At 29.9% G+C, this 26,779-nt stretch overlaps 1 protein-coding gene and 1 long non-coding RNA gene across 15 annotated transcripts in view; one reads left to right on the top strand and one right to left on the bottom strand.

Annotated features, from left to right (window-relative positions):
• LOC143193970 (voltage-gated inwardly rectifying potassium channel KCNH6) overlaps positions 1 to 26,779 on the bottom strand; it is a 310,658-nt gene that overhangs the window by 25,609 nt on the left and 258,270 nt on the right. For 11 of the 14 annotated variants that reach the window (XM_076400469.1, XM_076400462.1, XM_076400471.1 and 8 more), the window contains 5 exons: positions 20,747 to 20,928; positions 16,073 to 16,102; positions 14,897 to 15,051; positions 12,378 to 12,619; positions 2,901 to 3,210 (listed from right to left, as the gene is read on the bottom strand). In XM_076400469.1, coding sequence (XP_076256584.1) covers positions 2,901 to 3,210; positions 12,378 to 12,619; positions 14,897 to 15,051; positions 16,073 to 16,102; positions 20,747 to 20,928 — 919 coding nt within the window. Of the gene's footprint in view, positions 1 to 2,900; positions 3,211 to 12,377; positions 12,620 to 14,896; positions 15,052 to 16,072; positions 16,103 to 16,750; positions 16,772 to 20,746; positions 20,929 to 26,779 lie in introns of all 14 variants that reach the window. The other 3 variants (XM_076400463.1, XM_076400465.1, XM_076400467.1) reach the window with 2 other exon arrangements.
• LOC143194043 (uncharacterized) lies at positions 12,501 to 25,659 on the top strand. Its single transcript, XR_013005167.1, has 3 exons — positions 12,501 to 12,632; positions 25,377 to 25,466; positions 25,526 to 25,659. It is a non-coding gene; the product is annotated as an uncharacterized LOC143194043 (long non-coding RNA).

Below are 26,779 nucleotides of genomic sequence, written 5' to 3'. Positions count from 1 at the left end.
TGAATCAACTGTTTTCAAACCTTTATATGTGATATAAAAAAATCGAGAAGAAGCGAAAGCGACTGTTTTATTGGACCGGCTATAGTATTTACGCTAAGAAACCTTATGCAGGTGGCTTGTGATTACTAGGAATAAAGAAATAAAGAAAAAAAAGTTTAGGAAACGTTTTTATAGATATTTGTACCATTACAGATTCCGTGCCAATCAATCATTTGTGTTTATTGGAAATAAGCAACAGATAGTTACGATCGGACAGAATACGGAATTTAATTAAAAATTGAAGGTATTTTGATATATATCGTTCGAGTTTGAAGGTTGCGGCCCTTTTTTTGTCGTGTTAACGGAAATGATATCGGCAAAATAAAATTGCTAAATAAAATTGCCTGCTTTTGAACGTTCGAAGCATAAAATCAATTTTCGGCTCTGGCTCTGTTTGTCATCCTGACATGAAAAAAACACTATCGACTTTTTTTCTAAAACTGAGCCTATGCCTATTTATCGTTTATAGTTTTTTTTAGCGATACCGTAATTAATGGTTATCAGTCAACTTTTATCCCATACATTAAGTCCAAGTCTGTACTTTTTATTTAATATTTATGTTATTCAAAACAAGTTCTCAATTTTTTTAGTTAGTTTGAATTTTTATATTGCTACAGCATTGATTTTGTTCTTTATTGTCATTTAAAATTAGCGATTTATAATTATTTTTGCCAATATAACTTAAATGTTTATCATTTTATTCTAGTTAAAAAGAGACACAGTGTTGCTTGATAAGTTCGAATGTGTAACCGAACTAGCCTGCCAAGGTTGTCAAACGTATGCAAAATTCTTCAAAACAATAATAATAAGAGGTCATAAACTGGCAAGCGTTATTTGAATGCTTTGCTTGTTTTGATACATCTCAAATCGCCGCTTATTATTACTCTGGTTGAAAATTCCGAAGCCAGGCAGAACTTATTGCGTCTCTAAACAGTTATTTTGAACGAGATAATAGAGCCCCTTCTTGCTTGTAAAATGTGTAGGAGGTAAGCACTTACTGTAAATATTAATTTGCTGCGATTTTTATTGAAAATATTTTTTAGCGTGTTGCAGCTGCAATTAATATTAGTATTGACACGGTCACTGAAATATCTCAAACATAATTTAATATGATTATTTCAGCGGAAACTGTTTGTGTGATAAGTATCGAAGAGGTCTAATGGAACTTCCGGATATTGCTTTTAAAAGAATGCAATTTTTAAAAGCATATAAAAAGTGATAGAAGACTTATTATTTCAATTTATGTATTTAGATGAGTCGTGGTTATTTCAATGGGACCACTCATGTTAAGATGATAATAAAAATAGTGTTATGATAACAAAAGTTGATAGACAAAGGTAAATATTGAAATAACAATTGATTAGATATTGCAAATATATAGTATTTCGTACTGAGGACAGGAATGGTTAATAGCATCTCTGGTTTGGATGAACTCGTAAAGACACATTAAAGAAAAAATTGACGAAAGATGGAATTGTGAACAAAGGTTAGATTGGAAATTAACAGTTTACTTATTCACTTGAATGGACCTTTCTCAATATGATATAATTCAATGCTGCCAATTTCAAATACATGGTGATGAGAATGGAAACAAGTAAAGGTGAGTATATAATTAATATATTATAACTGTAGGTCTGTAAATCTTAATGTTCTTTTAATTTTAATGTCTTATTCTTCAGAATATACATGAGCATTTGGTTCAAATATGTCAGGAGAGAAAGAATAGTAACTGTTTTACAGGTATGACAAATGCATTAAGGAGAATGCAGTGTTTAAATCTAGTATTGCTAAAAAAGATGTATACAGGTATTAACAGAACAAACGAAGAAGAAATACAGTGATATTAAAATGTCTTTACAAGGAAACAGTGTACCGAAAGACAGAGAAGAACTAAGTGTAAAAGTTAAATATACTCTCTAATGAAAGTAACATATATTACTTGGGCATACAATTGTTAATTAGCTGGATCAGGGCACCAGGAGACACAACTACAAACGCGCCTAGAACTTTAACTCATAGATGGTATGTAAAAGAGTTCAATGTAAATATAACCAAATACAACCCTAACCTACAAACTATTATAAATGTGTACTTAATAGTAGTTTTAAATAGTTTGTTAATATATGCTAATATTAAAATAATAATTACTCTAATGTTAAAATAAATTATATTTGATAATGAGTATTTTATCTAATTATTTTATTTAGATTAGAATTTTGTTGTACGTCAAAGCCAAACTAAAGTAAAACTCAGAGTTGATATGGCAACATTGCGACGTTTCGACGTCTCAAATTTAGATGACGTATGTACAAAATAACTTTAGATAGACTATATATATATGAATATTTAAGTAAAATGTTTCATAAAAAAATATTTTTTAATTTCTCCCTGTAATGTAAATAATATTTTTAATGCTGTTTTTTAATTGCTCCTGTAGTAAATAAACGAAGAAAACTTGGTTATAACTTTATGCATGGGAGATCGCATTCTAAGTCTGTCTATTTTGTGACGTTGACTTCCTTTAAAATATTAATAATCATTTATTTTAGGTTCTCGTTGCTACGAACGTTATAACGAAATAGCGATTTAGGAATGCACTGAGGTCAATACACTATTTTATATTATGTTCTGTCAGGTATGATAAATGTCAAATAACTTAATTGTGTCCCTTTTTATAGTTAGAATACAAGCTAAATATTTGTTTTATTTATAAAGATTAAAGACATACAGCGTATCCAAGACAAACAAACATTAATTTTTGTATATCAGACATTTTATTATCAAACTAATTTTATTAATTAACTTTCGGATAAACGTTAAATTAAGGTCAATTATAATATATAAATATATTAAAATGTTACCTCAAACATCCTGGACTGGCTCCCTCGAAGACGCCGCAATTTTGCAGCAGGTTTCTGTTCAGATGGAGACAGATGTCGGCTTGTAGACATTCCGGAAACCCCTTGAGGACCGAGTTCATATCGATCCCGTTCGTGTAGGTCCAAGCGTGTTGGAAATATTCCTCGAGACGTTGACGTAGAGGATTGGGTATCTGATGGAAACGGATAAATTCGCGCACGCGTAACATCTGCGTATGATATCGGGCAGTTCCTGAGTATAGACGTTGGATGATCGCCGAAACGTTACCGAAGATGCTGGCATACATTAGTGCTGCAATAAAAATTCAATTAAGTCTGTTGTAAGTGGTTGTGTAATACAAAATAGTTATATATCGGTCTATATATTAATTTTAAAGGAATTATAACAGATAGTATTACTGTGTATTAAATCGCATCCGGTACATTTGTAACCAATTTCATGTTAAATCTTCACTGATTGTTTCAGTATTTGTCATTTCGCTAAAGTGCAAACAAAAATGTTTTTCAGCGCGTTGAAAATGTCTGGATTTGTATAGAGTAAATCGCATTTGCGGGAAGTTCTACTTTATAACTTCAATTTGAAGAAAAAGGCTGTTGAAGGTTATCGAAAGCTGTGTGAAGCTTATGGCAACTATGCTCCATCGATTTTAACATGTGAATACTGGTTTACACGTTTTACAAGTGGCGATTATGACACTGAAGACGAAGAGCGTTCTAAACCGCCAAATTAAATTGAAGATTTGAACGCATTAGTAGAGACAATTGATGCGTTTGAGCAGAGTATAGCGCGAAAAAAGCCGAAATACTAGGCTAAACCATGCTATTCGTCAGCATTACAACGTTTGACTACATGTTGCAAAAGCGGTAAAACATTCTTGGGAATATTGCAATGGGGAGTGCTACCCTACCCGCCGTATTATCTATACGTTGCTCCTTCTGATTACTATTTCTTTCGATATAGGAGTCGTGACCTGTCTGACCAGCGCTTCATTTCTTATGAAGATACCAAAACGTGGATCAATTCGTTGATAGGCTCAAGAGACACGTCGTTCTTTCGAGATGGAAAGTAAATCCATAATTTTTTTGCCATTCCAAATTTCGGGAAAATAGCAAATCTTTTGAGGCGATCGAAAAAAATATTTATTTTGTTTAATTTTATAATAATGGAAGTGTAATCGATGGGCCATGTGGTCGAAAATAATCGGAAGAAGTAATATCTGCTAAATAAGATCGGTGGGGTAGGTTTTTTATTTAAGTGTTTTTATATTATTTGAAGATCTTTTAAGTTGATTGAAGTATTTTTATAAATGATACGAAATTGTGTTTTATTAGTTCCTAATTCGACATTCTTCGGTACTGATAATATATATGTTGTTTTCAAGAAAATGGTACCTTAAAAAATATTTAATAAAATAACGTAGTTACAGAAGCATTAATTTATATCATCAAACTTCCAAAAAGAAATTACCTGTACTAAATATATTAAAATTACAAAAAAGCAGAATTAAAAAATACGTCAATATGATTTGGTAAATATAACTTTTATCGATTTTATGGTGTAGCAAAATAACGAATATTAAGATTGTAGGATGTGAAAGTGAAAAGAAATGATAGAAAAACTTTAACAGGTCAATTGAAAAGTCACCGGCCTAGCATGGTAAAACACATTTTTTTGGCAAAATTAGTTTTTTCAACATAATTCCCTTCAAGGGTGATACACTCGTTATAGCGATCGTCCAACTTTTTAATACCATTTTTTGTAGTACGATTTGTCCTCAATTTCAGCGATCACGTCTTCATTCGACGAAAATTTCTTCCCAGCGAGCATTTTTTTGAGATCTGAGAACAGGAAATAGTCGCTGGTGGCCAGATCTGGAGAATACGGTGGATGAGGAAGCCATTCGAAGTCAAATTCATAGATTTTTGCCATTGTTTTTTTTTCACTGACTTGTGACACGGTGCATTGTCTTGGTGAAGCAGCACTTTCTTTTTCTTCAAATGCAGGCGTTTTTCGGCGATATCATCCTTCAAATGGTCCAATAACGTTATGTAGTAGCCGCTGTTGATGGTCCTTCCTTTTCAAGGTAGTCAATGAAAATTATTCCATGCGCATACCAAAATACAGACGCCATAATCTTGCCAGCCCACTGTTGCGTTTTTCCACGCTTTGGAGCGGGTTCATCGTGTGCAGTCCACTCGGATGACTGTCGATTCTATTTCGGAATGAAATGATGGAGCCATGTTTAATCTATTGTCACATATTGACGCAAAAACTCGGGGTTATTACGCTTGATCATCTTTAAACACTGCTACGAATCATCAACTCGTCGTTGTTTTTGGCCAAAAGTGAGCTCGCGCGGCATCCACTTTGCACAGAGCTTTCTCATAGCCAAATATTCATGAATGATATGATATACAGGTTCAGTTGAGATCTTTGGAGTGTCTGCTATTTCATTTAATTTCAATTTACGGTTTTCGTCGGTTTAACAACCTTTTTTGCGCGTCCACTGCGTTCAGCGTTTTCGGTGCTCATTTCATCACGTCTAAAGTTAGCAGTGTCCGGAAACTCGGCATTAAGCCATGTTGTTGCTTCAACTGTATTTTTTCCCTTCAAAAAGCAGTATTTTATCAACATGCGAAATTCCTTTTTATTATTTTTTTCACAATAACAGAAGTTGCTTCACTAAAAATGCTATAATTCACAAACTAATGACCCGACAGCTCTCAAATTTATACACGCATCTTCTGAGGGTTAGGGCTAACTACAAAATATATGGATTTAATTTTGGTAGCGCCATCTATGTGTCAGGCCGGAGACTTTTCAATTGACCAGTTATATATCATAGGGCAGCACTTACTTGGAATGACAAGTGCGTAATGTATTTATATACTATTTTGATATTAAGAATGACTTATATGATATAAGGAGAAAGATGCGGATTAAGTAAATATTACTTAAATGTTGAAGGATTATTAGCCATTCAGATATTCATGATGCTTTTAGATGAGAGATATACATTTATTTTCTTGTGAGAGGTAGTCATTGCCGAAACAGAACAGATTTTCCTTGAGAAGAGGAAAGAGGAGCGTTGAAGAGGAGGGACGAAATTAACTTCAATATTAACTTTATAGATTATTTTTATGAATCTGCATTTCCAAGTATCATGGGAGTATTTATCAGAATATATATTAGTATGTTCCAAAAACAACTATATACTAAAAACATAATCTATAAACATTAAATAGGGACACAGTAATATTTTGTCATTCTAGAGGCATGTAACACGAGATATTGTGGTACAAGTGGCAGATAAAATTGGAACTGAAATGCCTGGCGAGAACCATTGATATTTGATGGCTCGATAATGTACGTCTCCTACTATACCGATGAAATATTTATTGTCTAGACTTATTTTGCCGCAGATGGTGTTAATAAATGTTTCAGTAACGTTATGTTATGGTTAATGAATATTTTACTTTATGAATATTATAAAACAATAATACAATTATTTTATAAAAAGTGATAAATATTTTATCATATATATGACACTCAATATTGAAATAGTGATTATATAGATATAGATTAATTCATTATTTTTTAATAAATGTCTTTTTTAATGATTCGTAAAAAGATCTCACTGAAATGCATACTATAAAAGGTCATTGAACAGTGCCCGGCCTGACACATAGATGGCGCTACTATAATTAAATCCATATGTTCTTTGGTTTGCCCTAACCCTCAAAAGATGAGTGTATAAATTTGACAGCTGTCGGACCATTAGTTTGTGAATTATAGCATTTTGAGTGAAGCAAACTTTTGTTATTGTGAAAAATATGGATAAAAAGGAATTTCGCGTTTGATAAAATAATGTTCAAAAAATCAACCATCAAGAATTGGTATGCTAAGTTTAGACGTGGTGAAATGAGAACAAAAGACGGTGAACGCATTGGACGCCCAAAAGAGATTGTTACGGTGAAAAAATTAAAAAAATCCACAAATTGATTTTGAATGAGTGATACCAAGATGACTTGATAAGTAAACATACCATCGAAGAAAACTAAACGTAAAAAGTAAATATGCTCTCGAATGAAAGTAAAATAGGTTTCTCAGATATACTATTATTAATTAGGTCGATTAGGCCTCCAGGGGAATAACAGTACATAAGAAAATTCGCCTAGAAACTCTACCTCATGGATAGCGTGGAAAAGAGTTAAATGTAAACAAAACAAATCTAACCTATAAACTATTATACCTGTGTTATTAATTTTAGTTTTAAGTCATTCAATACTATATGTATTAAATGTACTGTAATGTTAAAATAAATTATATTTGATAACATTTTTGTTCAATTATTTTATTTAGATTAGAATTTTCCTGTATGTCAAAGCCAAATTGAACTAAAACTCAGAGTTGATACGGCAACATTGCAATGTTGCGACGTCACAAATATCCACGACGCACTACTAAAAAACTTTGAATAGACTATACCTAGAAATTAAATATTTTATTAAGAAGTTTACTCAGGTAAGATATAAATAATTCTATCTTATATTTTATTAAAATTACAGGGAAAAGGGTGTTCTTACCAAATTTAGAATAGTATTTTTTTTACTTTTATTTTTTCCTGTGAATAAACTATTCTACTTGTTATAGTCTGTAACAAATTCTATGGCATTTTATTAATTATTTATATTTATACATTCTTTATCAATTCATTGCATTATTTTACAGTTTGCATTTTTGGTTTTGTGCTAGTTAAAATTTTTAAATAAAAACCGAATTAAACAACAAAAATAAAAATAATGGTTTATGTTCCACGCTTGTACGTGTATATTTGCAAATAAATAACAAATATGAATAGAGTTTTTTTTTAAAACCACTTAGATTCTATACTTACGGCAACTTTTGTTCCTTCTGAATAACTAAAGCAGTTTTTGTCAACGTTTCACCACATAACATACTTTAATACACCTAATGTGCATATTTTTAAATACATCTCGACATTAGCATCTATCGAAACGGTGTGTCTCTTATTGTTTTTGCAATTTACATTATGTCATTACTTTGATATTTAGTGTTAATCACTTTGTGATACCAATATTTTTGTGATACGTTTATGATAATATTTAGGATGACCCCGTTTTAAACAATTAGTATTCAACACCCGAATTTGTTCATTACAGAACTTGAATGTTATTAATTATTTGTAGATCATAGAGTGTTTGTTATAAACATTAACCTATTCTTGATTAATTGAAAATTATGGCAAAAAATAAATTGGAATGACGTTAAAAAATTACTTCTATGGTAAAATGAGTTGTTTTACGAGACTCTGAGAGTATTATTGGTTGTAAAGGGCATACACGTAACCTAAATTTTGATATTAATATTTTAAGAACTGACCCGTTTAAATATTTTGTAATCATATTGCAATAATATGTAAATTTATTGAAGAAAATATAAAAACGTGATCTAATGGACGTTAAAAACAGAATTCACATTTCCTAGTGTTTGACAAAACGATACTAATACCCAGAGTTATTACACTATTGGATTTTACCGTTAATTAGTTTGATTGCGAACGAAAATATATATCTCAAACAGGACAATGTGGTTTAATACCTCTGTATGGGATTATCGTACTGGTCGGTATGGAGTCCGGATTTAAATCCTTTAATTTTTGAGTTATCCTAGATAGGAAAGTAAATGATCAAGAGAAATCACTAATTAAAATTCTTTAGTTTAAAAAAATGTCTAGTATGTATACGTTCATTATTAATGTAAAACGTGTCTTTTTATGTTCGTGCATTTAATGACATAGCATGTATTTAAAAATAAATATTGAAGATAATTCCATAGTAAAAAATGTTAGAGTTTCATTTTAATTAAATCAATAATTTCACCATATATAACTAAGTCATATTGACTTTAAAAGCGTCGATTTATTATTACTTATTTCCATCGCCTTACAATTTCAGAAGACCTCACAAGAAAAGTACAGTGATGTTTTATCGTTCTGCAGAATGTCTGTCGTGGCATGTAGCACCATCCTGCTAAAATCACATGCACCGTCTATTTGGTGCAACATTTATTGTTAGTTACCATTGTCCTGTAGTGTTCGTCGTTAACAGGATGAAAAATTAAGGACCAATGACGTCGCTAGACTAAAATCTATACCAAATTGTCGGTCTTGGTTTTACCTAAAGTTTGACTAGAGTTTAAGAATTACGGGCTCATATATTCCTAAGAATATTGCAAAAAGACCATCCTCTGGCAGATAGAAAAGTATATAACAATCTCACATTGATTATCTTAACAAGGAAAACTTGGGAAAATTAAATTAGATACATTGTAGAAAATGTAAAATCGTACTATGAAAGTTATATTGCATATAAACATGTGTGCAAGAATAGTGGATAGGAATGGATACGCTAAGAAAGATGAATGTTAGAATACAATGTTGCCATGTCAAAATATGTTACTGGATTAACTCATATGGTTGATTGGTGGTACGACCGGAAGGTATTATAATTCAAGGAGGAAGAATAGCGATCTCACAAAGAAGCCTGATGCATGCGGGAGTACCAATATATAATAAAATGCCAAAAGAATTGAAACAATCTATAAACCTTAGTGCGTTTAAGAGTCGGGCGTAGAATTATATTAAAAGTAAGCGTTGGTATGCTCTTAGAAATTTCATTTTTCGCGCATTATGTTTCTATTTGTTGAATTTTGCATGTAGAGTAACTGTTAAATAAGTAAATGTTGTCCAGTTTCAGAAACAACTGAAATGTGGTAAAACTATGCCACTCTATTTTTAAAAAGAACAATTAAGTACATCAAGACAATCATTGAAGAAAAACTATCCTGAATATACCGAAATACATTATTTTATTATTAGCTTTAAAACGCTATTGGACTACTAATAACATAATCTTCAAATATTAGAGATTTTGTATCAGAATATATTTTATATTATATAATTTTTGTTAAGCATTAATTTTTGATTATGTTCAAGTTTGGGCTAAATAAGCGCAATCTCGGAAAACTTGCATTGGAATTTATTTTCATACAAATTTAGCTCCATAGATATTAATTCAGTTGAGCCCTTAATGAAAAATGAAAACTTTTCTATAAAGGCGATCCAACACAGACATACATCAAAAACCGAATGGAAATGTTTAAATATGAGATTAAAAACATTAAAAACAAAAGTAATTTCTTTTTTTCATGATCTAAAAAAACACATTTTTTTATAGTTCGTTAATAAATGGTTTATTAATTATTGTATTTATTATTATTTATTTTATTCAAGTTTAGCACTCCAACAATAACGTCCAAGGATCGAATCTCGCTGGGGCTAAAGCTGTTTTTTAAGTTTATAAAATAAAATAAAGTTATAGTGTTCGTTAAAATTAAGTGAGTGTTTAAAGTTGCTAAATAACGCGACTATAAATAAATAAATTAAAAAATATATATTTAAACAAATATTTTAGGCTCTGGCCAAAGCGCTGCCGGCTCCAACTCTTACAAAGTAGATTATTCGTCGTTTCTGTTTTACGTAAATCAACCACAGACGCGGAATTTTTGAAAATGAAAATCTGGCAATATTGTACAGCAAGGTGCAAAAGTTTTAATCAGAAGACAAATCCCTAAATATATTCTAAACAATGTTAAAACAGAAAGTTGGTGGTTAAAATATTATTAAACGAAGATATTTAATTTTAAGCTGTGTTAATTAAGATTTTATGTTACTTTCGATTATTCCCATATTGCTGGAATTATTAAAGAGAATTATGACAAGTTGGATAAAAAACTATTGAGACTAGTATGGTCACGGAAAGTTATATATTACATTTTTTTTCAGGTGAAGTTGTGAAACAGCTCGAAAGAAAAAAGATATATGTAAAAATTTCATCCCAACATAGATTAACAAAATTTGAGAATAACAAGAATCGTCAGTCTTCTAATCCTTACAATTTTGCTTGACTTTCGAAATCAGCTTTTGATTTAATTTGATGTCTGATGAAGAAAAAGGAAAATTGTTCTTACTGAACAACTGTTATTGCAAGTATACTAATCGAATATTTCAGGTAATAAATACGTTATTTTCTGCATCAAGAGTTAAAATGAATTTTCCATAGAATATTAACAGTTACAACATAGTTTCACAGAATTTTAATTTCTCATGTGTTGGTGTATTGTTAGTTCCCACGTAGGATATAAGACAAAGTAGAAAGCAATAGATAAATGAAAGACAAACTAAAGATGAAGCTCTGTAAGGGCGTGATTGAAAAGTAAAATAAATTAGCAAAGAACAATACAATTTTATTTAAAAATTTATATAAAGAAATTATTCTTTTTACCAGCCTGGAGTATTTATTGTTTTGTAATATATATTTTAGGTGAAAAATATGGATAACAGGTGTATATAGTCTTTATCTTTTATCCATATGAATACATAAATAAAGTAATGAACATATGCCGGAGTTATGAAATGAAATGTTGAAAATGAAACTAACTACATTATTTGTATAGATGGAACCCATAGGACTAATAGAAGAAATTATGAATTATTCACATTACTTTTGCAAACATTTTAAAGCATTGGTAAATAATACCGAGTAGTATTACCGAATAAAACCCGAGTTTTGTTATGAACCATGGCTTCATCACTTCGAAGTCCAATCGACAGTCATTCGAGTGGACCGCATACGATGAAACCGTTCCAAACCGTGAGAAAACGCTTTACATAGCGTTATTGGACCGTTTGAAGGACGAAATGGCTGAAAAACAATGCACGTCGGTGAAAACAATGGCAAAAATCCATTAATTGGGCTTCCAATTGCTTCCTCATTTACCGTATTCTCCAGATCTGCCCCCCAGCGACTATTTCCTGTTCTCAGATCTCAAAAGAATCTTCGCTGGGAAGAAATTTTCGTCGAATGAAGAGGCGATCGCCGAAACTGAGGCCTATTTTGAAGCAAAGGACAAATTGTACTACAAAAATGGCATCGAAAAGTTGGACGGTCGCTATCAGTGTATCACCCTTGAAGGGAATTATGTTGAATAAAAAAACCAATTTTGCCAAAAAAATGTGTTTTACTATGGTAGGCCGGGGACTTTTCAATTGATCTCTTATCATTTTTAAATTAGTCCTTTTACTCTATTATGAGAGAAACATGTTTAATTTAATACATTGTGGTCGAATTTCGGCCACAGGGCGATCACTAGTCTTAATAAATCACCTAATAACAATTTATTAATTTGATTAATAATAATTTTTTTTAAAACGGGGAGATAACGCGATCGAAATAAATCTGAGCGAACCATATTCGAAATCCCGACAATGGAGCGACACAATTGAATCCGAACGCTATCTCGGTCGGGTGCGATCCCATTGCCAAATCCGACGGTGTCATTACGCGCCTTTCGTATGTGACAATTGCCATACTTACAGCCAACCAACATGACGCAAATGGTAAATATCTTCTCGGCGTCGGTGTTCGGCGCCACGTTGCCAAATCCCACGCTAGTCAACGAGGTGAACGTGAAATAAAGGGCCGTTACGTATCGGCTCTTGATGCTGGGACCGCCGGTTCCGTTCGGCAGGTATTGTTGGTTAGTGTCGTTCGCCAGGATGTCCAGCCAACCGATTTTGGAATGCAGGACCGGCCGTTCTGCGTTACCAATGGCGTACCTTTAAAAACAGGGTAAAATTAATTACATACAGCTAAATCATTTTTTCTTCTATTTAAGTGGGACATTTCAAATAATCTAATAGAATTTTGATTTTTATAGACTCATTGTTATACGATGTGGGTCATATATTTTGCTTTTTGATGATGATGAATAATTGTTATTTTTTCTGACATGAATGACTACCATGTCAGCCTTGATAATATTTAAATTTAATTATAAATTAAATGAAATTGATTAATTAAATTATTAATATCGAAATTAACTCCATTTAAGTGGCTGTCTTGACAGTATTGGTAATATTTCATTGTCTTAAACTAGTTTTAAATATTAATTGTTTGATGTTTATTAGATAATATTATACTTAACTTATGTTCACAAAGATTCTATTCGATGATGTAAAATTGCAGATTTGCGATCTCAAATCAAAGAACATTTTTAAAAATGATTTATAACAAAGGTGTAAAATATTGAAAAATATATTGATAAAATTAATTAATTTACGATTGTTACTTTTTCTGTAGAACTATAATTCTAGCTGTATCAAGTTTAAACAGTTTAGTAGCGACGACTAAGATATTAGTTCATTTTTTCAAAATATTAAATAGATTTGCTTGTTTACTTTAACTACAGTAATCTCTCACAAAAATGAAAATCAGTTTCGACTAAAAAGGTAATTTAAGGAAAAACAATGCAATGAAACTATATTTTAAAAATGTAAATTTGAAATTATAACTTTTAAAGGTTTTTCAACAGTAAAGTTCATAAATCATAAGTTTTCTTATTATCAATGTCAATAAATTGTCGGTAAATTGAACTGTTAAAGGCAATCGTGTTACTGTTGTAAATGTCGAAATAATAGCAGTTCAAAATTAACTGAACAGATAACAAAATTTGTATAATAACAAAAGTTCAACACTTATTATTCTCTATAACTCAAGTTTGTTACACATTTGAAACATAATTATTTAGTAATTTAAAAGTAATATCAATAATGTTTTGTTATTCGATGTTTGAATTACTGGATTTGACAAAAAAGTGTGTTTTATGTGTAAATTATACGTGTTATAATAATAATTATACGATATATTATGATAGCTCATATTCTTCAAAAATATGTTGTTTTTTTTGCTCTCACTACCTTATTAAAATAGTTCTCCAAGCTTAATATATACTTATTAAGTCATCTTAGAATTATTTGGGTCGCAGCGTGCATTATTTGTACTATTCTTTTAGTCCTTGCTTTGATATGATGAAATCATGTTTCATTTGAGTTATCTCATTTATATTCTAATACCGTCAAATATTGTTTTAAAGCTTAACAATATTATTGAGAAAGGTTATACAGGAGATACAAAATAATATGAACACCGTGTTATATAATATATTTTGTTGTATGTTGGCACCACTACTGTCGTGTAAATTATGTGACACGTATGTGTGCTCAGTTTAGATAACAAGTGTTGTGGGTTATGTTTTTGTGTATTATACGCAAAACGTTAAAATAAGGGATCGGCGAAATGTGTAATCTCTTAGACTTTTTCGGAAGTTTCATGGCCGTCCACGGTAATGACAGTTTACACAAACATGGTAAAATATCATCGGCAAAGATGAATAGTTGGCGAAACCCAAACTTAACTGACAAAGACTGATTGACACTCGATCAACACCGTTTTGAGGAAAACAGTATAGCGGAATCCACAAAGTTAACATTCATGGCTACGAATGCAAAATTCTTTATGACTAAAGCTGCGAAAACCTGCGAAAACCTTGATAACTGGAAACATGACACTTGATGATTGGAAGAATGTGATATGGTCGATGAATCATGGTTTATGTTAGTTCCTACGCAGAGCTCCATCTCTAACATCACTGAATCAATTGATTTACAAGGTATGCTATACTATACTAAGAGGTTTAAGGAGTATTATAATATAATCAAACATCTCTCCTTGGTAGCAAAAATGACAGATATTAACATATTATGGGGAATTGGTTTATGGGGGTTAAATCTCATTTATCATTGAAGCACCTCGTAAATGTTTTGATACAGGAATGGGACAACATTCCGTGAGAAACTATTGAGATACTCAGCGAATTCATTACAGGTATTGGTATTATTTTGTCTGTTCTGTGTACATGTCCGAAATGTTATTTAAAAAAAGTAACACTGTTATCACTTGCTTAAGATACTTATTACGCAGCCCTCGTAATTAGAATTAAAAGCATAAACACACTGAACAGTTCTAAATAAATACTAATATGTTATAAAGCTTACCATATACACGCTAACCAATGAGCAATCAAGGCAAAGGTAGCCATCAATAATAAAAGCACTGCTGCTCCATATTCCGAATATCGGTCAATTTTCCTAGCCACTCTCACCAATCTCAGCAGCCTGGCCGTCTTCAAGAGACCAATTAATGTTGTCGTCTGGAAAAAAGAGATGTGCGTTGTTTTTCATAGCGTTTGTCTCAGACCAACACTTCGTTATTAGTTTTGAAAATGTGTGGAGTGGTAAAGAACCAAACCTTGCGTGAAAAATTGCCAGTTACATGGTTATGTTATAGTTTATCCAGTAATACATCGAATATTATCCAAAATTGCATTCTTATTATCAGTAAAAAATACCAGTTTATATTCGGAGTGTTCCGCGTCTGAATTTGCATAAAACACAATTTTGAATAATTTATTAATAAATGTTAAAACGCATTTAATGTTGAATCTGTTGTTGAATAATGTTACTTGCTACTGTTTTGTAAAATTAAAGGTAATGACATTTATGTATTTATTTTTGTCAAATAACAATTGATATTACGTATTGCACTGATATAAATTTCTATTTTTGTTTTTAATTTAACATTTTAATAAAGTATAATTTAGCTTTTGGCATCTTTATTTAATAAAATAACAAAAATTTAAAATACGGCGGTTCGTCATACTCATAGACAATTCTGTTTTTCTTATATTCTATTAATTTTTTATGTGTTTATAATATTTTATAAAAAACATTTAATTTATAAATAAATCTTTGTAAGAAAATAAATATAAATATTGGAAGAATAAATAAGGATATACTTTATTGAAAATTTTATATTATGGTCCTAATTTAACCAAAATAAAAAAATAAATAAATAAACGTTCATCTTACATACCAAAAGCTTTTTTAAAAAAACTTTTAAAATATTTAACAATAAATTTGTTAGTATTTTACAAAGATCTATTCACCGTAAGTTATAGATACTAAAGGCAGCTATGGTTTTTATCACGCACATTTGGTTACAGAATCATAAATAAATAAAAAATAACAACGAAAACAAAATAAGCGAAAACGAAAAGGAGAATATCTAATTATATCTAATGATTAGGGAAAACAAATAATACCAAAACAAGAAAATAACAACGAAAAACTAAAGGAAACTAAGGACACGTAATTTGTTTTACAAATTATTACCTGCTTCTCATTATTATTACTTTCCATAGCCTGGAGAAATAATAAAAAGAACAAATTAAATTGTTACTTCGAGCAAACGTAAATATATCAAAGTAAAAAATAACGTAAAATGTGTCAGTAAACTATACAGTAGTAGATACAAACAAACGAGATGTTTATATACAGTTGGTTGGTGTATACAATTGTTATCAATACACACAAATTCAGTTTTTCTCTATACATAATTGGTATCTGCTATTCCTTGTGTGCTTACTTCCTTTACACTAAAATAAATATCGATCAATGTACTAAATACTTAGTCTTGTTGTTTTTCTTTTGGTTCAATGTATAAGCTTATAAGTAGAAAAATGCATTCCAATATAAAATATAGCAATACGAAAATATAGCGTGCATCAAACTCCAAAATAAAAATCACAAGCAATACTGAATTTTAAATATATGTAAGGTAGTAATGTCAAGAAAACCGTGTAAAGATTGTGAGTTATATCAATGGAAAAATTAATATAAAATTATACTCGAAGAATGTGATTTTTAAGTCAATTTGAGAAAGGCCGTGAGTATCATACAATGATTTATTGTGATATTATGGTATACTTCGAGTATATTTTTGCATTGAATCCTAAAATTTCGCTGAAAATAATAGAAAAATAGAAGCAATTCAAAACTATGTCTCTCTACCTCATCCTTATCCAAGCCCAACTATAGAAAAGAATTGAAAAAAGGTTTGTTTAAAAAATAGTCGACTTACAAAAATCCACTGTTTACCAAATAGGTTATCATAATTGTAGACACTTAACATAATTAATAACAATGGTCAACAATTATCAGTTACGATAAATGGTTTTAGGAGAGACGAAACAGGAGTGAAATATCGTCTAAACAAAATCCACGAGTACAAGAGGTACATAAAACTAACATCAAACACGTAGTCTCTTGCAACAATCATTCCCTGTTTTCTTGTTCAAAATGCAACACGTATTACATTAATACAATATATGACGATAAATACACATATACAGGGCGATTTATGATATATTTTACATATGACGTTAACATTCCCAATATTGTTTTATTATTTTAGTAACATTAACTGAAAATATGGTTCATTATTGAATATATTTGATCTATATTTATTTATGCTAAATGTTATGAGTACAAGTATTTGGGAGTGAATCTTGCTGCAAAAAAATCTTGGTAACAAAAGTAGACCTGGATCAAATAAACAAAATATAAAACTATCAAATACATAGTAATAATCTAATGACAAGGGAAATATAATTCATTATTATGTAAGAGTATAAGTAAATAAATTATTGTTTTGTAAAAATAATGATGTACTCACTGAAATCTCCAAAGTCTGATAATCCATTCATTTTAGGCTATTAAATGTACAATATGTTAATCGAAAGCTCGCATAGTTGATTATATTTGGAGATTTTTAGGAGAATTTCACTGTTCTCATATATAGTGGTGGCTTTTTCGTTTGGTTTTAACTGTATTGGCTGAGTTTGATCTAAACGATTTTAGTATTTTTTATGGTAATGTTTATTTATATGGATCTTGGAATTCTTGTTAATTGTTCAAATTAATAAATTAATTTAAATGTGGTGTTTTTATAATATATATATATATATATATATATATATATATATATATATATATATATATATATATATATAATAGGCATATAGAAATTATTTGTATACTATTTTATTTTATTCAATAATTTTTTAAATAAAATGTTTTATTTCAGAAGCTTTTCAATGTTTATTTCCTTTCTTATATATAGTTTCAACATTAAATCAATTATTGGTCAAATTTGTGTATATTTATTTATAAAAAATAATTTATATATAAAAAAGGAGTACGTAAACGTAGCTGTAACTTTTAAAAAATAAATGGTGCCTAGTAAGAGCATGCGACAAATTTAGAGATATTTGTTTTTTATTCTGTTGTCACATATCAGAAATCAAGAACGAAATGTGATTTTTATTAAAGGAAATAATTTCAATATGAATTGGAAAAACTTTACTGTAACAAGTCTGTTGAAAATCACTGTTTTCGTATTAAAGGTCAAATCTTATTAAACAATCTATTAAGTATAACACATACAATTTACCTTAAGGCATAAATGGTGGATCAGTTTGGTAGGAATATTCCATACTGTAAATAACGTTATGTTATCTTATGTAATAGTGCCATCTTCGAAATTATTATTTGAAATTGATGCATTAAGTTATCTAAAAATATAAGTTATTACCCTTTAGACAACTACTAGTTAGGGGGTTAATGGTTTAATTAAGATATGATAGTGATTTAACATGTTATTGTTCTGGGACGAAATAATATCTGGTTGGCGGGATATTTCCTGCCCAAATGTTTGTTCGAAAATATCTCTTTAATTTACAAACGACTATATGTGGAAAACAATTCTATAAATATATTTGGCGTTATAGTAATGGTAACAGTATTGCGGTCGTGTTATTAATGTTGTTCTATAATAAAGGGTTCATTTACGAGTTTAACTGTGGCATTAATTCGCAATTAGGATTCTTTTCAATTCATTTAATTTTAATGTCATGATACCTAGTTTATATTGTTGAATATAAAATAAAATTAAACTTAATATTCGTTTAAAAATAATATTATATTTGATGTAACAATTTTATCGCTTCTGGTTTTAATAAGTTTTAAGAATTTTTATTTCAAATTTGTTTAAACTAATTAATTTGAATATAATATACTTGATCATTATAATTTTCTTAATGCATTTAGCAAGTTAATATAGCACTGATCAATAGTTTCTTAATAGTGGAGAAGATACAGAACCAGAGAAGATCACAGATTTTTTATCATTACAACATTGGGAATGAAAATCGAAGTTAAAAAATCTAAGCAAGGTTCCAAAAATAAAAAAAGAGAAGATCTTGTCACACCTTCAATTACTTTATAACAGCTGTTCGTAAAATATTTGGTCAAAAACCGATATATAAAAGAGGGCTGTCCACCTCACGACTCATGTTTGTCTACAATGGAGATTTTCCCTGGGAAAAGTAAATTTTTCATCAGCAATCAAGGGTTTATTGAAGAATTAATGGAGAATATATTCAGCTGGCTGAGGTGTAGTGGGATATAAAGTAGGATTGAATAAAGCAGGTGTTGGTGGTTGTAAAAATTTAACTTAAAGAATTTCAATTGTTAAAATATTCGCAGAAACTATATATATAAAGAACACTGTCGGTAAAAACATTTAACTATTATTACTACTTGATTGTAATGGAGTTATGCGATCACTAGAAAGGCTAAGTACTACAATGCTATCTAATGTACACAGAGTTACCATTAGAAAAGCACTTCTAGAAATATTTAATTTAGTTACAATTTTTAAAGTCTTTAACTAACAATTCTTATATTGAGAAAAATAATTTATACTTTATTATTTGAATTCAGGAAACCTACTTGAGAAAATGTTATTTAATTTTATAATATAATATATAATTTTTTGGTATGGAAGTAGTGTATAAACTAAATTATAGTTACCTGCTAAAAAATTGACTTTAGTTTGTTTCCGGTCTGAATTAACTGTCCCATAACATTTTTAGCTTGTTAAGTTAGTCTTGGTTCAGCTTTTACTTTAGTTTTTAGTTCCAAGACTGAATATTGTATATTTAATATTATTTCTGGTTAGTGTTCTTTATTAATACCCTTTCCAAGACTTATCGGAATCGTGTTACAATATAAAAAAATGTACTGATTGGAATGACTGAATTTGGAAGAAAATCTAAATTACTATGGGGACTTTTTGCGAGAAGTAATGTTAACATAACGCAAGTATTTCAGAACAAAGATCTGAGAAGTACTGTTGATGCACCCAGATACTACAAGGACGATTACTTACTCCGAGGCCTTCAAATTCCAATTGTCCAGACGAAATTGCTGCGCCTCTTGGACTGAACACTGAACTAGGATGCAGATTCAACCAAACCGTGTGATCTTGTGTTGTAGTGGAATGGTAAATATCTGAAGTGCTATTAACTTTTATTTTATTAGAGAGTAAGTGTCAATAGGTTTTCCAACTTTTTGATGTTTCTGCTTTAATTAGATATATTTATTGATCATTTTCATATCAAAATAAATAACATTTCCATTTAATTTTAAAAACCAAGAAGCTATAATTAATAACATTTCAGTAAATGTTACTAATCTTTATTTTATACAATTTGTTACTTATCATCAAAAGTATATGTTTTAGTTATGTTATAAATCGCCCTGTATTCTACAAATTGGTGGTTGATTTGTAAAATAGCATTATCAATATTAAAAATATAATTATAGCTAACATTAAAGATAACATTTCCGTTAAAGATAAACCACCAATTTCAATTTATTATCAAATAAAAATATATAATCAAACAACACTGCAAATGAAATGAACACAACGTAGTAAGTGTAATCGAATGAATGTTTTCTCGATTCTTCGATCGAACGTATTAAATAATCACCATTTACGTACGTAAACGCTTTTAATAACAATCAAAACATCCATTGAAAACGAGAACCACAAGTAAGTAAATGGAAACCTTATCGTCAAACGTATAGCTGTAATATATAATATAATCGAAATCCTAAACATCTCAGACATACGCTCGAACAGCAAAATCTCAATCCGCTTACCTCATCAGTGTTGCTGCCGAAGAACAGGAGATCGAAGGGGACGGCCGCCACCAGGTCTATGAGGAACCATCCCTTTAGATAATGTATGGCGATCTTCCCCGGGTCGGATATTATTTCGTCGTTGCCGGATACGTAGGTGGTGCGAAAGTTAATCAGGATGTCGATTATGAATGTAACGTCAACTGGAAAATAAAACGGTTTAGTTTTGGGCCAAGGAGGACGTTTATACGAGCGGTAACAGGAAATCGTCGTCTAGGGACAATCCCAACGTGAAAGTTTTATTTACCTTCGAGGCTGTGTGGAGCTTTTTCGGTTTTTTTTTGTAGATTATGATATAATAAACGTTTTATAATGTCAACTTGCATGCGTGTTTTTTATGTGCATTTTATCTATTTTCATTTTAATTGGTGCGTCGTCAAAGACGAATTCAAATAACGTATACCTTTCACATTAATAATAAGTGTTTAAAGAGGGAAGTTTTAAATTACTTACATGTTTCGTAACAACAATTCATTCAAGACATTCAAAATATATTTGCGCATAATCTATTCAGAATATTTTCCTTCTCATTTGATTCTAATTAAAAAGAGACATAATGCTGTATGATAAGTTCGAATATGTAACCGAACCAGTTTGCAGACGTCCGGTTGTCAAATGTATACAAAACTCTTCAAAACATAGGTAATAAGAAGTTATAAACCGGCAAACTTTGTTTTAAGTCTTTGTTTGTTTTTATAAAATTTAAATCATTGCTTGTAATTACTCGGATTGAAAATGCTGAAGCCACACAGAACAGATTGCGTCTCTAATCAGTTAATGGAGGCCCCCTCTTTCCAGTAAAATTCGTTAGAAAGGTAAACATTTTTACTGTTACATATTAATTTTCTGCACATTTTATTTCCACTGAAATAATTGTATTAAATAATATGAACATAATTTAATACAATTATTTCAGTGGAAGCTGTTTGAAAAGTATGGAAGAGATAAGATCTATGTGTAATTGTTCAGAATATACATGAGCATTTGGTTAAAATGTGTGAAAAGAGAAAGAATACTAAATGTTACTAAATGCATTAGGGAGAATGTAGTGATTAAATCTAGTTTTATTAAGAAATATTTATACTAATAGTAATAGAGTAAAAGTGAAGAGAAATACAATGATATCAAAATAATTTTACAAGGAAACACTGTACCGAAGGAAACGAGAACTAAGCGTAAAAGATAAATATGCTTATAATGAAAGGAAAATATATTACTTAGATATACAATTGTTAATTAGGTGGATTAGGACTTCAGAGGATATCACTAAAAAATGCGCATAAAACTCTAACTCATAGGTGGTATGGAATAGTTCAATGTAAATATAATAAAAACACAACCCTAACCTACAAACTATTATAACTGTATAATTAATTGTAATTTTAAGTTATTCGATAATATATGCATTACAAGTACTATAATGTTAAAATAAATTATATTTGATAATCGTATTTTTGTTTAGATAATTTATTTAAATTGGGATTGTTATATATCAAAGCCAAAATAAACTAAAACTCAAAATTCACTGTTTAATTGAACGGGCTATAGTTGTATATTTTTAACAGCCACTCATATTTCCTATGATGAATAGAGCTAGGGTTATATTTAATGTATGACAATTTTTTCTGATATTTACTTGTGGCTAATAAAAAAAAAGTGTTTAAAAAAGTAAAAAAAGTTTCAAAGGCTTCTGCTGTAGATTTCTTCAATCTGCCTATCTCGCATTTTATTGGTCAAACATAAATCACATAGCACGTTTCACGAATCGCATTTCAATATTATTTGACTAAAATTTGTTTATTGAAGCAGAGTAAAATGTCTGGTACGTCTGAATGTCATGAGTTTTTACTAAATAATTGAGTTTTAAGTTATAATTTATCTTTTAGGTATATTTAAGTTTAATCTTTCGGAGTATCGATAGATTATCAGACAACTTTATTTCATTGGTTGAAATTTTATTTGCAATTAAATCATAAATTATAGTGGCTTGCATGCATTAATCTGCTGCCAAAACTCATCAAACACTTTTAGAAACATAACGTCTCTTCAAAAAATCTTCGTTATTAGCCCAATTCTTGCTTCTGTATTCAACCTAAATCGTTGGTGATTTTGATGTTATTTGCAAATAATGGTCTGGAGGACCAAATAAGCTCGAATATAATGAATTGCAAGACTTATTAGAGGAAAATCCTGTTTAAACAAAAACTCTTTTCACATAACTTTAAGACAGATTAAAAGTTGGTGAATCAGCTGTTTTCAAGCGTATATATTCGATGGGAGAGATCGAAAAATAACGAAAATTGTTACCACATGAATTAACGTCTTTTTAAACTGCTTCAACATCGCTGTTTCGGCGCTTGCCAGCCAGTTGTCACTCACGATGAAAAGCGAATCTTCTAGGACAATCGCAAATGCAAAAGGTCATAGGTTACTCCAGCAGAAGTACCTGCATCAACCACCGAAGCGGAATATTGATGACTATAAAGCCTTGTTCAGCATATAACGGGATCAATAAGGTGTAGTGTATGATGAGCTGCTAAAACCGAATAAAACTGTTACCACAGGTTAATTTAGCAAATTCAACAAATTGAAAATATTGCTGCAAAAAAGACCAACAATTCTTCTACAGCTGCGCATGATTTCGAAATATTGAAAGAATTGCGAAAATAGGTCGATAATGACCAAAATAAATATTCTTTTTTTCGATATGATATTCATATGTTTCCAAAAAGGTGGGAAACATTTGTAGAATATGATGGGAAATATTTTGATTAATATTTATTGTAGCAGTTTTTCTAAATAGATGCCATTTAAAAGTGAAAAAATTATTGGGAACTCATGCATGCACCTAATATAATGCATATCTTATTAATATTTTACAATGCAAATGCAAATAAGATATCATCAAACACTAATATCTTTAAAAACTATATTTCGTAAATTATTTGCAATTAATTATTTAAAATTTACAATAAAATAATAATAAAAAAAACAATATGTTAGATAACAGTATGAAAATAATATATTTGGAAGATTGTACTTATTTCCACGTATATTTGCTTTCCAGAATATTGTAAAATGGTCTAACTTTAACTCTAAATTAGAATTAGTAACTTAAAAACATGATTTACTCGCTAAAATTAAATTCTAAATACATTCTTTCAAACTTAAAATTAAAATTTTTAAATGACTTTCGGCAGGGAGAAAAATAAGGTTTGCGAAATTTCCGAAGAGATTTACATAAAACGTAATCTTGCATTGATTTTTTACTTTGAAAAAGTTAAATAAAATTTATTTTATTATCTTTAGTAATAAAAAAACTCGCACTGATGATAATTGGCTTTATTCGAAGAAAATGAAATCATAAATTATAGCCTATTTAAAGTTTTCTTGTATATCAAGATGTTTCATTTATTGCCTGCCGCAATTTGTAAATTCGTTTCAGAATTAGACAATATTTTCATTTTATTCTAGTTAAATCTAGATTAACATTATTGACATCTCGTATTACTTTGTTTGAAAATTCCGAAATATTTCGAAAAGGAACGAAATAATTGCGGCCCTTTTGCCCGTTAAGGGGGTAAATATTAGCGTGTTGCCGCTGCGCTGGATATTAGTGTGGGTACTGTGACTAACATCGCTCAGAAAATGAAGAACATTATATTAAATTCAACTAAGAAAACCTGTCTATATACAAACTGGGTGGCGAATCTTGACCATCTTGATATTGGCTCTATTCAAGATCAAATATACGAAATGTATAAGAACAGTGAGTACTTAAACTATTTTACCGATATAAACATAATTTAATAAAATTATTTAAAAAAAAATCGTTAATCTGGAAAGTATACATAAAAGAGTTAGCAACATGCAGCTTTTTGAGGGATGTTAGAGATCCCTTCGTATGGGGCATACTCCTACGGGCCTTCATAAGGTTCCTATATGATTTAAATGGTGTAAAGATAACCCTTGAAGAAGTCTAACGGAACTTCCAAACTGAACTATTTTTAATTGTTACTAGGTAAATATAAATAAAGAATAGTAAAGAATTATTTTAATAGACAAGCTGGTCGAGAATATGATGAAATATCCCATCAAGAACTAGGAAAGGAAAGGAAGCATTGTCAACCATAACACCATCCGTTTGGATGAACTCGATAAGACATAGAGGGGAAGAAATTTATAAATGGTGGAATCGTGAACATGTTTTACATTATCGTTACATGTTTGACAGACTGGAAATTAATAGTTTAGTGATTGACTTGGACAGTGACTCGGAAAGTGACAGTGACTAAAGTAAACCTTCAGGATATGTGATAATTATGTGCAATGCTGGAAATTCCTGAAACTGAGTGATGAGAGTGGAAAAATAATTAATAGTTATAGTTAATTTATAGAATATAGCTGTAGAAAATGGTATTGAAGGCTGTGAAAGATTTGTGTGCATAGATATGATTGTAATTGTTCAGAATTAAACATGAGTATTAGGTTAAAATGTATGTGGAGAGGATGAATACTAACTGTTTTGTAGATATGGTAAATGCGTTAGGTAGAATTCAGCAATTAATTTTATCAATAATTGTTTACACAGGTAGTAGCAGAAGAAATAAAAAGACAGTATATCAAGATGACTTCACAAATAAACACACCATCGAAGGAAACAAGAACTAAACGTAAAAAGGTAAATATGCTTTCTAATGAAAGTAAAATGCATTACTTTGATATATAATTGTTAATTAGTTGGATTGGGCCTCCAGGGGGATACCACTACATAAAAAACGCGTCTAGTAGTCTACCTCATGGATGATGTGGAAAAGAATCCAATGTAAACATTAGAATTATTATAATGTTAAAATAAACTATACATGTTTGATAACATTTTTGTTTCATTATTTTATTTAAATCAGAATTTTTTTGTTTATCAAAGCTCAACTGAACTAAAACTCAGAGTTGATGCAGCAACATTGCGACGTTTTGACGACGTATATACAAAATAACTTTGAATAGTCTGTATGTAATTTATTGAATATAGTTTGAATATAATTGTAGTTATATTTATATTATGTTCATTAATGATATTGTTGAAAAATATATTTCAACATACGGGAAACTTAATATTAAGTTTATGCTTATTTTATATGCTTTCTTTGCATGAACATTTCCTTGAAGTTAGACTTTCTTTAACGTACTTAGAACTTTTTTATTAAAAGAAATTCGCCAGAAATTCAGGCTACTTCACCAACATTATTTTCACACTTTTTAGTTTTACTACTATCGCTTGTTTTTGGTCAAATATTCTTCCCTGAGAAACGAAATGAATTTTAAACTTTTCTTACTTTTATTTTAATTAGTCTTCGTACTTTTATTTTAATTAGTGGGATTATTTTCATAGTTAGCGTTCATAGTTGGTTGCTGAAGACGCATTAAAAATAATGAAATGTCTCTTATTTTAACAATGTTACTTCGTTCTTAGTAATTTAAATTAGTTTCAAAATGTTGTTTATCGAGAATTATAATATTTCGATATTTTGGTATTTCATGAATGGTATCATCAAAAGTACGTATATTACAAGTTCAGAAACGTTGGATCTAATTTTTCACCATGTCCACGAAACATAACCACTTATAGACCAAACTTTGCGCGACTGAATCATTATAGGGCCGCAAGTACACAGATAAACAAATTTTGTAACACATCTTACTTTTTTTTTGTTTTTTTTTATTTTTGTGTATAATTTTAAGGAAATTTGTTATTATGACGTTATTTTAGTAGTATCTAAGTTAAATGTCATTTGTTCAAATGTAAACACATAATAAGAGTGTTGCTTTTGTGTGCAGAAATGGGTTTTTAAAGTAGACAGTGGTAAACCTCCGAAAACCTCTTATGATCTCTTATATCAAGCCTACCAGATGATTAAGGATCCAAATGTGGAGGGTCATTGCTAAACGAAGATGCAATGCTTAATTGTAATTTTAATTGTAATTTTTATTGTA

This window comes from Rhynchophorus ferrugineus, unplaced genomic scaffold (genome assembly GCF_030347505.1).
Source record: "Rhynchophorus ferrugineus isolate W39M unplaced genomic scaffold, kcgeb_rfMv2 rfM3, whole genome shotgun sequence".
Lineage (NCBI taxonomy): Eukaryota > Metazoa > Arthropoda > Insecta > Coleoptera > Curculionidae > Rhynchophorus > Rhynchophorus ferrugineus.
Note: the sequence above shows the minus strand (reverse complement) of the source record. Positions and strands in the feature narration are given on the sequence as shown.